Below are 15726 nucleotides of genomic sequence, written 5' to 3'. Positions count from 1 at the left end.
ATTATGACACTCCACTTTTTACTAAGGAGCTACAGACAGTTAAAGTTAGAGAGGGGTAGTATTTTCTTCAGGTATGTAGGTGTAGGTGAGTTCTTCATGGTTTAGAAATTAGCCACATATCTGTGCTCATATAGGCAACTCTTATTAAATTCAGTAGCTAAACAAAAAGACATGAATATAAGGAAGGGAGTGGTTGATAATAAGAGGATCTGGAAAATTCGGAAGAGGAGAAGAAATCATTATGAATAGTCAGTATGTTTATAGTACATTGTATACATGCATAAAATTGTAAAAACCAAGTAAAATAAAAAAATATTCTTAGATAAAATAAACAATGTTCCTAGGAATGTACATATTTCAGCTATTTATACATAGAATGCTTTTCTTAGCAAAGAAATAATAATGTTTTCAAAGTAATGTATATTTTCTTATATATTCATGAATAGACCTCATTGACGGAAACATTTTGTCTAAATTCTGCACAGATACTTCATTTCATCTACTGTAAAATAGTGTACAATTTTATTAAGATGATGGCATTAAAAAGCATTTATCTAATAGAACCCTCCCCAAATTAAATGAAAACACAGCATGATTTTGGATAAACAAAGAAGCATTATAAATATACAATTAACTGAGAAAATATACAAATGGTGTGTTGGATTCTCATGGGACCAGAAATTTTACAAATCATGAGGGATCTAAGAATTAGTTTCACAGACTCATAATGTCTGGCAGAAACCTTTCTAAAGTCCAGATGCAGTCTATACGGAATTTTGGATTCTTCAGTTTTATTGGTTTTGCAGCCTTGATGAACTAAGCACTTGAGTAGCAGAGGTAATAATATCCTTCACCCCCACTTCCAGAGCTGTTCTCATGTTTCCTTTACGTGTGAAAGAACATGCTGAAAACAAACTGAAAATCTTGACTACCACTGAATGGACATTTGACCAAAGATAGTGAAGGATGTGCGTCTTCAATTTTTTCCCACAATTGACACATGGTGAGGCTTATAAAGCACATTATTTCACTTTCAGAGATGATTTTTAAATTGTGGTAAAATGTAACATTTAATATAATCATGATATATTCATTGTATAACTATTCTTGAGAGTGGTAAAAATTCTGGTGCTCATATTGCTTCCATTACAGAGATTGTGTGACTAATGCCAGTGGTTCTGAAGTGAATAAAATGACACACAAGGAGACAATAGCAAAACACTTCACAATGAATGATGGCTCAAGTGGTCACAGGGCTCAAATAAATGTTATTATGGTACAAACTCCCTTCCTTCCTTCCTTCCTTCCTTCCTTCCTTCCTTCCTTCCTTCCTTCCTTTCTTTCTTTCTTCCTCTTTTATTCTATTCTTTCTTCCTCTTGTCCAAGGAAGTTCTATCCATTTCATTTTGATTTTATTTCTCAAGTTTTATAATATTAAACACAGTTTAAATGTTTCATCTTCAAGTTGGAACCAAAAAACTCAGAAGTATGGTGCAATTTTTATTTTGATCTCTTCAAAAATATTTCTTTTTCTAAATACATGTTAATTTATTTGTTCATAGACTCATAAGTATGACATTGGCATTTAAATCTGGTATGATTTGAGGTTGTTTAAAGAATGCAAAGCATGGTGATTAAAATGCTCTTATATATTTTATAGTTATTGATAGCAAATAAACAGGCTGTTTTCACAAATACAGACTTAACACATAACACAGGAGAAGACACTAATGCTCAAAAAGTATGACTTAAATCACAGAGTGAATTATTCCAATTTAATCTTCTACTAATCTTTAATATCCAACGCAGGCAGGTTGAGGAAAAACTAAGTATTTGAAACTCTGAAATGATTCAGTGCTAGTATCTCTCTTTAAATGTAAACTGAATCATCAAGACATCATCCATTATATATGATGTGAGAAAAAGAGAAGAGTCCCTTTTTTCATTTCAGAAACTCTATGACAGGACAAACTGAGATATTTAGGGAAATCTGGAGATCAACAATTGGAAGAAAAGAAAAGAAACTAATCTTAAAAGGAGGTATTTCCCACAGGATCATAAAAAGGCATTTTCTTAGCCATAAATACAGAAATAATAATCTTAGATTTAAAAATATGATGGTTTTATGGAGTTTACTATACAGAACAATTTTAAGTGAAATTATAATTTACTGTTATTTGTAAAACATTATTTATTTGTATGTAATATATTTTAAAGCAATTGCTTATATTGATACTGTGCTCCTCTGCCTTCTGGAAATTTTGTTGAATGTTATATCACAATTAACAAAGACATCCTATCTGTAGGTAAATTATTGATATAAATAACTTTTCTGGTAAAATGAATGAGAAGGAATTAGTGGGCGATGCATATAATAAAGCTAGCATCTTCCCAAGGTCACTGCTCAGGAGATGTTTCAGTGGTCACAGTTTCTCTTGTGAGGACACCCTGAGCCAGATCAGGAATAGATCTATCATTTTAAATGCATGAGTGCTTGATCATAGAAGGTCATAGAATATTTAAGGAGAAACATAGAGACAATGAGTTGGTTCCTGTATGAAGATATGAATTTGAAATCAAAGAGCATTGGAAGTAGCAAAGTGTTGAGTTCATCATAAGACCATTCATGAAAAGATGATAACAGCAAAATAGTCAATGTGAGGTATCTTCCCAAGTGATCTCATTGCTTCCACTTTTTGGTAACCTGGTCTGCAAGCCACAAGCTGTTTTCAGAAATTTAAAGGAAATTTGATTCTGTGGGTTTTAATCTTAGTGTAAGTACTTTACTAAAAATAACAACAGGTCAATTACAAGTAAGTCTGTAATTTTATATTTATTTCTATGTTATAGAGTATATTTAAAACATTATAATGAACTTTCAACTGTTTTCTGTTTAACAAAAAGTTAAAATATTTCACTACTGATATACTCATATTAATAGCTTTACCTACAGTGTCATATGATAGCAGTTTGTAATGGTCTTTTTTATATATCATACCCTTTATAGATGACTTAGATATTTCTTATTTTTCAATATTTTAGATACTACATTATATTCTGTTATAATTTTTCTTCATCTTATTTTATTTTCAGAACAAGTTTTGGGGCTGGAGTGCTACCTCAATAAATTTAACATGTTTGGGGTTCTGCCATTATCATCTAAAGTGTGCTCTGAAAACATTGCATACTGAAGAAGTGTCATTTTAATTGAATGTATTTCAAAATGTTATAAAAAAAGATATTTTCTTTAGACTGATTCTACTCTTTATCTCAGTTCAGATGTACAGACATTGTTTAAGTGTCATAGACATCATATTCACAAGTTCCTTTTGAAATTTTTTTTCAGAATATGATGATAAAAACTATGGATTTGGCTGGATGTACTAGCATAAGTTTTTATTTCCAGAATTTGGAGGTGAAGGCAGGAATGTAGGAGTCAACATCATACTAGACTACAAGGTGAGTTTGAGTCCAACCTGAGCTACATTAAATCTCATCAAACCCACACTCAAACAAGAACCAACCACTTGCCTTTCATGGACCATAAGGCCTGAGGTGTCTCAGTCCATTATATTACAAAATCAGTATTATACATAAAGCTGTTTTGTTACCTACTGTAAAATGTATTTTTATTTATTTTTGAGAATTTAATACATGTAAACAATACATAAAACAATGTTTTTTATCCTATCCTACTCCTTCACAACTCTCTCACAACAGAAAATAAAATAAGAAAATGTTCTAATATTTATTTACTCTAAAACTAGAAGTAAAATGAAATGAAACAGGATGTTCCAGAATATCACTGGCATAGATTGACTTGATAATACCACACTGATTCACTGAGCGTGCATTGAACAAGATATTGAAGAAGATTTAAAAACATTTATCATATATATATATATATATATATATATATATATATATATATATGATTTTAGTTTCAAAATATTTAGGTTACTTTTTAAAAATTGTCCTTATGTAAATAATTCAAGTTAGGCTAAATCTTGTGTGTTTGGGTCAGTTATCTTCTACATTATATAAAATTATAACCCTTCTGATCATAAATGATTAGAATGTAGTCTCCATTGTGGATATTTTAATACAAATTTTGGAATTTGCTTTACTGTAAAAATAATTGTATTGTTTTGTTTGATGTAACTGGGAAATTCAACTATAACATAGTAAATGTTAATGTTTACTTTACATAAGGTCTTGGTTTCCATGGAATCCCCCAGTCATTTTGGTTATTTTCAGCCAATGAAGCTATCTGAAACAGAACTATTAGTGTGTTTCAAGACTTTAAACACTAACATTGATTATTAAGAACATTATGAAGAACTGTGCACTGAAGAAATCATGTCTTATTACAGCCTACAATACAAAGTATTCTACTTTGTAAATAAATGTAAAGAAAAGAACTTAGCAATGTTTGCTACATAAAAGCAGGGATAAAATCTAAAATTAACTTTTCTGCTCTGTGTCATTCTCTGAGACAAATTGTTTTTAATGTTTGACATCTCTTCCTACATTCCAGTTTCAATCATAATTTTTGTATTATTTTTAACAAAAGAAATTTGAAAATCTTTTGTAGTATATCATTTGCACAAATCAAACCCAAAGTATATAGAATTTTGGGAAATCATAAAGTAGCTTGAGTCATGCCATTGAAAACTATGAGTGTTTAGATCTGAGTGCAATCTCAAGATATGGAAGTAATTTTTCTCTATTTTCTATTTTCAGCAATGTAAGAAATGCTGGGTTTCATTTTGATATCCCATTCATTGACCAGGACCTGTGATCTCCTTATTCATTGCAATTCTTCATTCTTTATTTGGCTTTGAATGACAGCTGGTAAATTATGTAGTGACAATCTTAGTCTCTCTTAAATAGTTTCTGTATTATCTAATGAACTATACTATTTGCTTTTACTAAGGTTTCCTAGGGGATTTAGCTTATAAGAAGATGAAGACTTCATATTTTAGATGAGAAACTTCTCTGAGACTGTCATGAAAATGTTGTTTTAAACTAAATATATCTGATGTCATAAAAATACAGGCTAATAATCAAAATTATTATTTAATTCTTATTACATGACAGTCATTTAAAAAATAATAGTTTGCTTCTCAGTACAAATACATTATTTTTAATTACGCATTTATTCTAATAAAAATAAATAATTTATAACAAAAATTGCAACAATATATGTATATATACACTTACATATATGTGTACATATAACACTCTATGTACATATACACTGCTAGATGCATATACAAATGTATATATTCATTATATTACAATATATAATATATTATTCATATGTATCAATATTTAATATATTGATACATATACATATGTATATATTCATTATATACAATATATATTATAATATATCAATATATTTTATATTGTAATATAATGAATATATACATTCATATATATTATAACATTAGATATATAATTCATATATATTCATATGTATTATAATATTAGATATATATAATATATTATACACACTAATATAATATATACATATATATACATACATATATATATAATAAATGCTAGTCAGGCAGTCTCTACCAACTGAGCTACAGTCCTAGCCCCAACTCAGTAACTCAGTGAGTTTCATAGTTTCATTTGTCTTGTTACCAGGAGTATGAGTTAGCTGTTTAAACCACTGAAGAAAATGTCACTTCTCTCTCAGCAACCATTACATATATGCATACATGTATGCATACATATGCATGAATGAATATATGTATATGTACATGAACATGTACATGTGTGCTTGTGTATGAGTGTATGTGTATATGAGTGTATATTTGTATATATGCAAATATTTACACATAAAATTTTTATTAAATTTTTATGCTAATATGTTTAATATAAATATAATTACATAATTTCCCCTTTTCCTTTTCTCATTTCAGTTCTTTACATACAGTCTTTTGTTCATTTTTAAATTCATTAACTTTATTTATTTAATTTTTGTTTTACTAACACACACACATTGCTAAATATATAAATACAACTTGATCAGCCTATATAATGTTATTTCTATGTATATGATTTCAGGCTTGCTATTAATTAATTGGAGGCTCCTTCACTGGGGATGATAATTTTTTTTTCATTTTCAGCATTGTTTATTTGTTTATAGTTCTTGTCCAGGGTTGAAGCCCATGATATTATTCCTTCTCTGTTAGCATGTCTATTAGTATCATCCTTGTTCAGGTCTTGTTTTGGCAGCCATGCTGATGAGACATCTTGTGTGTAGCTTCTAAGATATTACTTGGATATAAATTTGACAGAAAACGTTCAGTTTTATAAAATCTTAAAATCTTTTGGCTCCTTAGGCCTACTCAACAAGAGAGAATTCATGCCAGGTACCAGAACTAAGCCAACTATTTAGGAATATTAGTGAATTAATGGATCTTGGAGGAGAATCTACTACCAACACTCTCCTAACTACATTCTTTTTTTTTAAATTTTATTTCATTTACATTATATTTACATTTAAGAGTTTATCACCTTACCACATTCCCCCCTCCATTCAGGAACCCCTTATTCCATCCCCCCTCCTCCTGCTTCTATGAGGGTGTGCCCTCACCTGCCCCCTACTCCTACCTCCCCACCCTCGAATTCCTCCCCAATTGGTGTTCAGCCTTCAGGGACCAAGGATCTCCTCTCCCACCTATGCCCAACATTCTTAATACTTGTTCTTATATCCATAGATAAGTATAGGTTTAATCTCTCATTAAAGAAATGTCTCCCTGCAATAAAGACCTTTGCAGAAAACTGTAGATATCCTGTGAATCTGACATTATCTAGAGAAAATTAATTGGAGAGCTGGAATATTTACCTAGATGGTTCATGGAGGTTCCTGTGGGTAAAACATTCAGCATTAAAAATGAATCTTTTTTTTTTTTTCAAGATTTGTACTGATAATTACCATGAGTAACATTTTGGTATGTTCAAGTTTAACTTTTTTGGAGAATTGGCAGGTAAGCTTTTAAAAACATGTTTTATAGAAATTTTATGTAAGTTGCAAACCATACATTTCACTGAATTACATGTTCTGAGAAAGGTTATATTGTATAAATAATTGGAAAATAATTGAGTCTCAAGGGTCTAAATTATATTCAACAAGTATATTTTCTTCATCAGCTATGTGTTGATACTAGTTTTTTCAGCACTACTTCTGATTCTTGTTTTCTCTCTTACCTTTATCAAGATGCTTCATTAATATATGGACCACATGATAAGATTCTTTAAACTTTATGGAGAGTGGGAGGTAGAAACTATTTTGAAGTTCTCACTGAGAAAAATAAATCTCCAATTCCATGCTGCTGAGACATTCCATGGAGATTTCATATGTATTCAAGCCAATAGCTCCAATAACCCAAGGTTAATTGTCTTTTTTTAAAACTTCAACCTGTTAGGTTGTAACTTTAGTATAATAAAATAAAATCAATGACTTTGCCTCACACTGTTGACTAGGAAGCTGAGTCCTAATAGCAGTTATTTTTGTTTGTTTTAATTGCTGTTTTTACAATAGTTTCATTTGATTGTCATGGAAAAATAATTTAAAAATTCTGCTCACTCTTAAAAGGTCTGAATTAAATATGAATTTTCAACACTTTCAATGGATAAGTCATGAAAATTGCTGAGTATTTATCATAGAGTTCTTTGTTCCAGGATGGATAGATTAGTTCATTTCAAGTGCCATTATGATTTGTACACTTAAACAATTTTATCATGTAGCCAGGATTTTCACATGCACCAAAGTACATTTTGCCTATTTAAATAGAGGTAGTGTGCCAATTACTTATCACAAACTACTTATAATGAAGTTGGCTAACATGACTAGTAATCTTGACTTTTTACTAATATCTAGAATATGGTTTCAAAATGCCTTTGTGATGATTGCATCCAAAAATTCTGTATAGATTGATAAAAGCTGATCATTCAAAGAAAAACCATTTTTCTTCTATACATAGAGTTGCTTAAATCACCAATATTCAAAATGTAGCTGTTTAAAAAACATTTTTACCTTTAACATAATTCTACAGAATACAGAATCTATAATATTCTGTCCTCAATTATAATAAAAATGCCTTTTTCTCATTACTGCAGATTTTTATGAACATATTTTTATGAACGTAGTTATGAACATTTACTGTCTTCTTGAGAACCATGCAAAACCAGACAATTGTCAATGAGTTCATACTTTTGGGGCTTTCCCAGAACCCAAAAGTTGAGAAAGTACTATTTGTTGTATTTTTATTGGTCTACATTGCAACTATTGGGGGCAACATGATAATTGTGGTGACCATCATCTACAGCCCTTCACTGCTGGGCTCCCCCATGTACTTCTTCTTGATATTTCTGTCCTTCCTCGATGCATGCACTTCTTCTACTGTCACCCCCAAGATGATTGTAGACTTTTTCTATGAGAGGAAGACCATCTCCTTTGGATGTTGCATGACACAACTGTTTACTAGCCACTTCTTTGCAGGAGTTGAGGTGATTATCTTGACATCTATGGCCTATGACCGTTATGTGGCCATTTGCAAACCTCTTCACTACTCTTCCATCATGACCCGGAGGCTCTGTGGTACTCTTGTAGGGGTGGCCTGGACAGGAGGATTCTTACATTCTATCACACAAATTATCTTCATTTTGCAGCTACCCTTCTGTGGGCCCAATTTTATTGATCATTTCATATGTGACTTGTTCCCATTACTGCAGCTTGCTTGCACTGACACACACATTTTTGTCATTTTGGTGTTTGCTAACAGTGGGTCTTTCTGCATCATTATCTTCTCCTTGTTGATTGTCTCCTATGGTGTCATCCTCTTCTCTCTAAGAGGTCACAGCTCAGAAGGACGAAGAAAAGCTCTCTCAACCTGTGGATCCCACATTACTGTTATGATTTTGTTCTTTGTCCCATGCATGCTAATATATGCACGACCTTCATCTGCCTTTTCCTTTGAGAAAAACACACTTATATTTGCCTCTGTGCTGACACCATTGTTCAATCCTATAGTTTACACTTTCAGGAATAAAGAGATGAAGAATGCCATCAGGAAAATGTGTAGGAAATTAATAGTGGATTCTGATAAATTTTAAAATATTACTTTTCATGTTGGGGAGATAGATCAGTGTGTAAGAAACCTCTCTATACAAACATTAGATTCTTAGCCCAAGAACACATGTCAGAAGCCAGGCAGTGGGAAGATTAACATGCCTAAACAAAATCAACACAGAAAATAGAACAGTTGAGCAACAGCTGTTAGGAGAATCTCAACAAATTCTCACAGTAGTTAGTGTGAATAAGAGCAAATTAGTGTCTTCATTTCCTGGTTGAAAGTTGAATGTTATTTTCTTACTGTTATCTCATCTCTAGAGTTCACAATTAGATATTGTGTATTAAAGTACTAAAAAAAAGTTTGAATTCAATGTAATTGAACTATACAAACTATACTATACAAATTATATTATACAAGCAGGAGGTCCTATATCCAAGCACCCATGTCTGAAACCATATGTGAAGCCAGGTACAGCAGGAAACCTTTAATCTATACTAATTAAGAGGAAATAGGTGGATTTCAATGGCTCAGAGGATGGCTCATCTAGTAGGTAAACATTGTTCAAGGGATAAGTTGTCCCAAGGAAATTAGGTATAGGGCTATAGATTAATATAAACCCTCCCGTTCCTCTATATTCATGCGCACAGGCATAAAACCTTCTACAAATGTGTACAAACATGTTTATGCTATCCACACATAGACACAGAGACACAAACACAAACAAAAAAGTACACTTGGAAAATAATATAAAAAATTAAGAAGTCACTATTTAGTTAAATAAACAGTGATTTCTCGTTATACAGAAAGGAATGACATTTAATAAAAATATATCAATTGACTAATAAATATTGTTACATGAAAATTAAAGCCTTATATTTTTATGTTCATATAAATCTAATGGTATATTATAAGAGGCTCAAGTATTAAAATGACAGCCCTTAACCCTGTTTTATTTTTAAAATGGTTGAAGGGGTGAGAGAGAGGGCTCACAAATTAAGAGTACTTGCTGTTATCCCATGGGACCTGGATTCAATTTTCAACACCTATATGGTGGGGTTAAACCATTTGTACTCTAGTTTCAGGGGATTTATCATTCTCTTCTTGCTTCCAAGGCAGCAGTCATCCATGTGGTACACAAGCACACATGCAAGTAAAACAGCCATATATATTTTAAAAATGGCTGCCAATTATAAATGTACAATTGACCTTAGAAAAGTACTGACATAATTTTAAGGAAAAAAGATTTCTAAGGGACACAGAAACACATTGAAACATATAAGTGCAGAAAGATGTTGACAAATGGAACCCAAAGTTTATGCATTTGTCATTTGACTTTATCTTTAATATGGATTCACTCATTTCTGAAAGAAATTTTGAGTTAGTTCTTGAATTTCATGACAAAGTATTACAAGATCAGCCAGAATTCTTTTGGGTGAATTGACTACCCCAATCTAATGATCACTGTGACACAGTTCAGTAGGACAATACTCATAAGCACCTTCTGATGAGCATAACCAATGACAGGTGTCTGGGATGTGCTGATAGAATTAGTCCTCCTGATAGGAATAGGACTAATATATTATGTTATGCTAAGCTCCTGTCTGCAAGCATAACTATGTTTGTTTTTCCTCAATTTTAGATGACAGGGCAAATATAAAGAGCCTGCAAACGATACCTGAGGTTGTATGATTTCACATTTGAAAGTTAATAAAGAATTGATACTAGGGTTACAACCTTATCTTGACAACCTGTCTAAAGCAGAGATGTGCTAAGGAGATTTGTCCAACTCTCTGTGTCTGTCATGACTTGTTGATGACCCCTCCCTACACACAGATGTTTCCAATGCTAAGTTGCTCATTTGTCCCTAAGAATTAGCTTGAAACATGGAGCTCTAACATATAATAGCTTTGTCAAACTGTGAATCCAATGTTTGGAAAGAAGCCGTTTAATAAAATGTTATTCTGACTACAATGTAATAACGAAAACCAGATTTATTTCTGTTCCATTACATTGAATTCAAATATTATTTTTAGTACTTTAATACTCAGTGTCTAATTGTGAACTCTAGAGATGATATAAAAGTTAGAAAATGAAATTCAATTTTCAACCAAAAAATGAAGACACACATTTGCTTTTATTCACATTAACTACGATAAGAATTTGCTGAGATTTTCCTAACAGCTGTTGCTAAGCTTTTTGTTTCATTTTCTGTGTTGATTTTGTTTAGGCACATTAAAATTTATTAACATATTTTAGTTTGGGGGCACTATAAGTTATATAAATACATTGTTCAATTATTTTAGCAATTGTAGTAGTTTTCTTAAATTCCTATTTGTTTTGGTTAGTTTTTTGTTGTTTATTGTTTTGAGGGAGGGTCTGAACTATGTAGCTCTAGTTGGCTTCCAACTCATAGATATCGGCCAATCTTGGCCTCTGCAATGCAGAAACTGGAAGTGTACCTCACCATAACTGGCCATAGTTGAATACTTTTTATAAATATATTGTTAGGTAGTGAAAGAGATAAAGAAAATGTGTGTTGATATCTGGAAGTAGGTAATAGAGAACTATTTTTCAATTAGAAGATTGAAATTATTGCAAAAAATATTTCTAAAATTATAAATGAGGTGAAGCACTGATGTGCTCAAAACCTTTTATTAGTTTTTCTTCCCAAAAGATTTTTATTTTTATTGCAGGTCTTAAATTATCCTCACAACCTCATAACCTCCATCCTCCTCCAACTATTCTTTCATCTGTTTCTTGGTTACAAAGCCATGATTTTCTTTTCCTTTTTATCTTATAACTTCAGTAAAGATAAGAACTGTAAAAGTTATAGCACTAACGTTAGTAAATATGCAAAGTAAACTAAGATTTTGTAGCTCAGTTTTTGTAATGTTTGAAAATCTGAGTTTAGAATCATAATACCTGTTAGAAGGATAGAAATGGTACAGATGCTCCAAATCCTATTTTTGGTGAGGTTGCATTCAAGAATGATTTAACTGGCCAGTGAGTCAAAACAAATGGTTGAGTCCCATGTTCAGTAAAGATCCTGCAACAATAATTATGGGTGTGATAGGTAAAATAAGACAGTGTTGACTATTTGCCTCTATGTGCAAGATTATGTACACACACACACACACACACACACACACACAGAGTCATACATTTACCATAAGGGTATCCCATTAATATGCACACTCAAACAATTAGTTGATTATATTTGATTATGTCAACAATAAGAAGAAATTGGAGCAAATCATCTTTAATAATAAACATTAGATTAAAAGCAAAAAATGAGAGATGTAAGTAAGTGCATAAAATGAGAAAAAGTAAATCAAGTTTTAATGGAAATCAGAAGAAAAGCACTAAAATACACAGGTGTTTTAATGCTAAACCATTGGTAACTCAGGCAATAAGTCATCTAGGATATCTTGGAAAGAAGGATTTCTCTTGCTTAAAAGATATTGAGATAATATTCTATTTGAAATTTGAATTTTTACTTAGGAAAAATTTTGAGGTTTAAAACTGTGAGCCAGGCCAGGCAGTGGTAGCGCACGCCTTTAATCCCAGCACTTGGGAGGCAGAGAAAGGCAGATTTCTGAGTTCAAGGCCAGCCTGGTCTACAGAGTGAGTTCCAGGAGAGCCAGGACTACACAGAAAAACCCTGTCTCAAAAAAACCAAAACAACAAAAAAAAGAACTATAAAAACAAAAAACCATGAGCTGACATCATGAAAACTGTATCTTCCACATACAATAGAACTGGCACATAAATGAACACACAGAGACAGTGTCATCATGGACAGGGCTTGTGCAGCTTCAAGCCATATAAGGTCCTAGAAGTGACAGGAACAAATGGACATCAGTTCCCATTCTTAATCAAGATTCTATCTCCCACTGATATCTGCTTGCAAAGGGAAAATTAGATTTTCCCAATGGAGTCTCACAGGGTATATTAACTATACCCTATGCCCAGTAGTAGCTGGCTAATACAAAAGGAACTCAAGGAAATTTTTTGTAGAGCACTTGTCACATATACTATGTTGGGTGATTTTTTGTTTTACTGTGTTGTAGAAAATATTTAATCTTATTCCGGGGTTTCTACCCTGCTTTTGACCGTTGAAGACACACAACCTTATTATTTACAATAAGCTTTAATCAGCACTAGAGCTGGGCAGATATCTACCCTCTATGCTGCTAAAATCTATTTCCTATCCATAACCCCAAGTAACTACTTACTATGTTTCTTTTAGGCTACTCCTAACTCCAATTGGCCAGCCCTCATGGCTCTGCTTCCTTGACTCCTAACCCATGGTGTCTCTCTTTCTCTTCACCTTCTTCTCTATCTACAAATGGTATCTTACAAATCCAAGCCAGGGAACACCAAGCGCTGCCTATCTCAATTCTGCTCAGCTATAGCTGTAGGCATCTTTATTCAACAATCAGAAATAACTTTGGGGCTAGGTCATTTAGTCTCACTTGGATCTACCAAACTTTTTCATCTCTGGAGCAACCAGGCCTTTGGGGCATGCACTTAACATTACAATATAAAGCAAGAGATCAAAACTCAATGTTACTGTTCTTTTATTTATATATTATAATTTTTGTTTTTGTGCATTTTTATGGATTGCACTTGTGTGTGTGTGCGCGCGTGCATGCACACATACTTTTGTTAGTTTTAAATTATGGGTTTTTTTTGCCTTTTGTTTGCCTGTTTGTTTTCTAAAGAGAGAAAAAAGGAAGATGTAATGGAGTTATGTGGGTGGGGATGTGGGAAGGACTGGTAGGAGTCGGAGGACAAGAATTTATGATTAGAATATATTGGATGAATACATTATTTTCAATAAGAATTTATTCATAAAATATAAATATATTCCTCATATCTGTCATAATGCATCTTAATAGCATTATTTATATGTTATTTCACTCTGTAATTCTAAAGATAGAGTTAATATAGAATTAAGCAAAGCAGAGCAATGGATATAAATATATTCAGAATACTTGAAACTGAGGGTTAGGGACAGAGATATTGTGAGGATCAAACAGTGACAACAATTTAACAAATGTCAGCTGATATAAGACATAATCCATGTCAAGGGATTTTCCTGTGTTAGGAAAAAGAGCAAATTTTAATATATAATAAAAATGATCCTTATATCTTGAATTTATTAACTTTAGAAGTCATGGAATTTCTGGATGTCATAATTCACAAATTATAAAGTGAATAATAATAAATATTTTAAATTGTATAATACAACAAAATAGTAGGTGATTTTTTTCTGTAGTATGGTAGAAAGGTCAACTTCAAAGATTTTGTTCAAGTCCTAGTCTCATAACTGTACCCTGTTGCATTAAACATTTTTCACACTATCTTTCAGATACCATGAAAATACTACATGAGCACAGATAGATATGACTGCTTTTTCCAGTTGATGACATGTGAAAATCTACCTCAAACTATTGTGGGCATAATTCCTTTACCGTATGTCTTAGTTAGTGTATCCGTTACTGAGAGGAGATACCATGACGAAGGCAACTCTTATAAGGGACGATTCTAACACGCACCCCCAAGCCTTGCATCCGTGGGAGAGAAAGCACGAGACGCAGAGATCGGGTAGTTACTGCAAAACGAGGCTTTTTAATCTGTATCACACACGTGGAAAACGCGGAAGGGGTGAGCTGTGGAAGGGGTCTGGCTTAAATACAGTCTAGAGTGATGTATTCACTTCTGATTGGCTGTTCGCTCACCACCCAACATTCAGTGACTTTGGCACGCCTTTCTGCCTAGCAGCTGCGCAGATAATTGTTTACATCTGGAGAAGACACGAGGCTAGCGCCAACTTGGGGTGGCAGATTATATTGCAGCTCCCTACAGACGATATTTAATAGGGACTGGCTTGCATATTCAGAAGTCCAGTCCATTATCATCCCAGCATGAGCACAGCAGTGTCTTGGCATGCAAGGTGCTAGAGGAACTGATAGTACTATATCTTCCTCAAAAGGAAAGCAGAAGCAGACTGTATCAAGGCAGCTATTAGGAGGGTCTCCAATTCCTTCCCTACAGTGACACACTTCTTCCAACAAGCCCATACTTTCAAATAGTGCCACACCCTGTGCCAAGCATATTCAAGCCACCATACCATAATAGACTGCATCCTCAACTTGTATGGAAAACTAAAAACCTGACTTTTTACATTGCTGTTGATATGAATTGCTTTTCTTATAAAAATGACTACATATGTTTGCTTTTAGGCTTTAAACTGTTTTCTGGCTGCAATAAATACAAATTTGTTCAAATGAACTATAAAAACTCTAGTATGAAGAACACAGAGCTTCCTAGGCCATTCTGTTGGAAGTTAGGATGACAAAATACTGGAATATAAACAGTAGAGTCTCAACTAGGTAGGTCTCAGTGTTATTCAAAGAATCTATCAGAAACTGGAACAGGGACCATTTGTGTAGTCTTTTGGCCAAGTGTCTGGTTTTATTCTGCTTATGTCCTGAGTACTTTGGTAAAGTGAGTTAAAAAGAATGAGCTAGTTTATTTACATTTTAAGCAGGAGGAACATTTAGACTCTAACACATACTCAAGTCTGCAGAGAAAAAATAGGAGAAAGATAAACCAATATATTTTT

At 32.7% G+C, this 15726-nt stretch overlaps 1 protein-coding gene across 3 annotated transcripts; it reads left to right on the top strand.

The window, feature by feature from the left end:
* The first annotated feature begins 739 nt into the window (after positions 1-739).
* LOC117704633 (olfactory receptor 4C15-like) lies at positions 740-11029 on the top strand. 3 transcript variants are annotated; one of them, XM_076929101.1, is made up of 5 exons: positions 740-1003; positions 3347-3459; positions 4744-4854; positions 7238-7410; positions 8140-11029. In XM_076929101.1, exon 5 carries the CDS (start codon positions 8200-8202, stop codon positions 9133-9135), a length of 936 nt encoding a protein of 311 aa, XP_076785216.1. In that variant the 5' UTR covers positions 740-1003; positions 3347-3459; positions 4744-4854; positions 7238-7410; positions 8140-8199; the 3' UTR covers positions 9136-11029. The 3 variants fall into 3 exon arrangements, with proteins under 3 accessions (XP_076785216.1, XP_076785217.1, XP_076785218.1); XM_076929102.1 differs by lacking the exon at positions 7238-7410 and adding an exon at positions 6938-7007; XM_076929103.1 differs by having other exon boundaries at positions 759-837.
* Positions 11030-15726: the final 4697 nt, after the last annotated feature.

Source organism: Arvicanthis niloticus, chromosome 2, assembly GCF_011762505.2.
Source record: "Arvicanthis niloticus isolate mArvNil1 chromosome 2, mArvNil1.pat.X, whole genome shotgun sequence".
Lineage (NCBI taxonomy): Eukaryota > Metazoa > Chordata > Mammalia > Rodentia > Muridae > Arvicanthis > Arvicanthis niloticus.
Note: the sequence above shows the minus strand (reverse complement) of the source record. Positions and strands in the feature narration are given on the sequence as shown.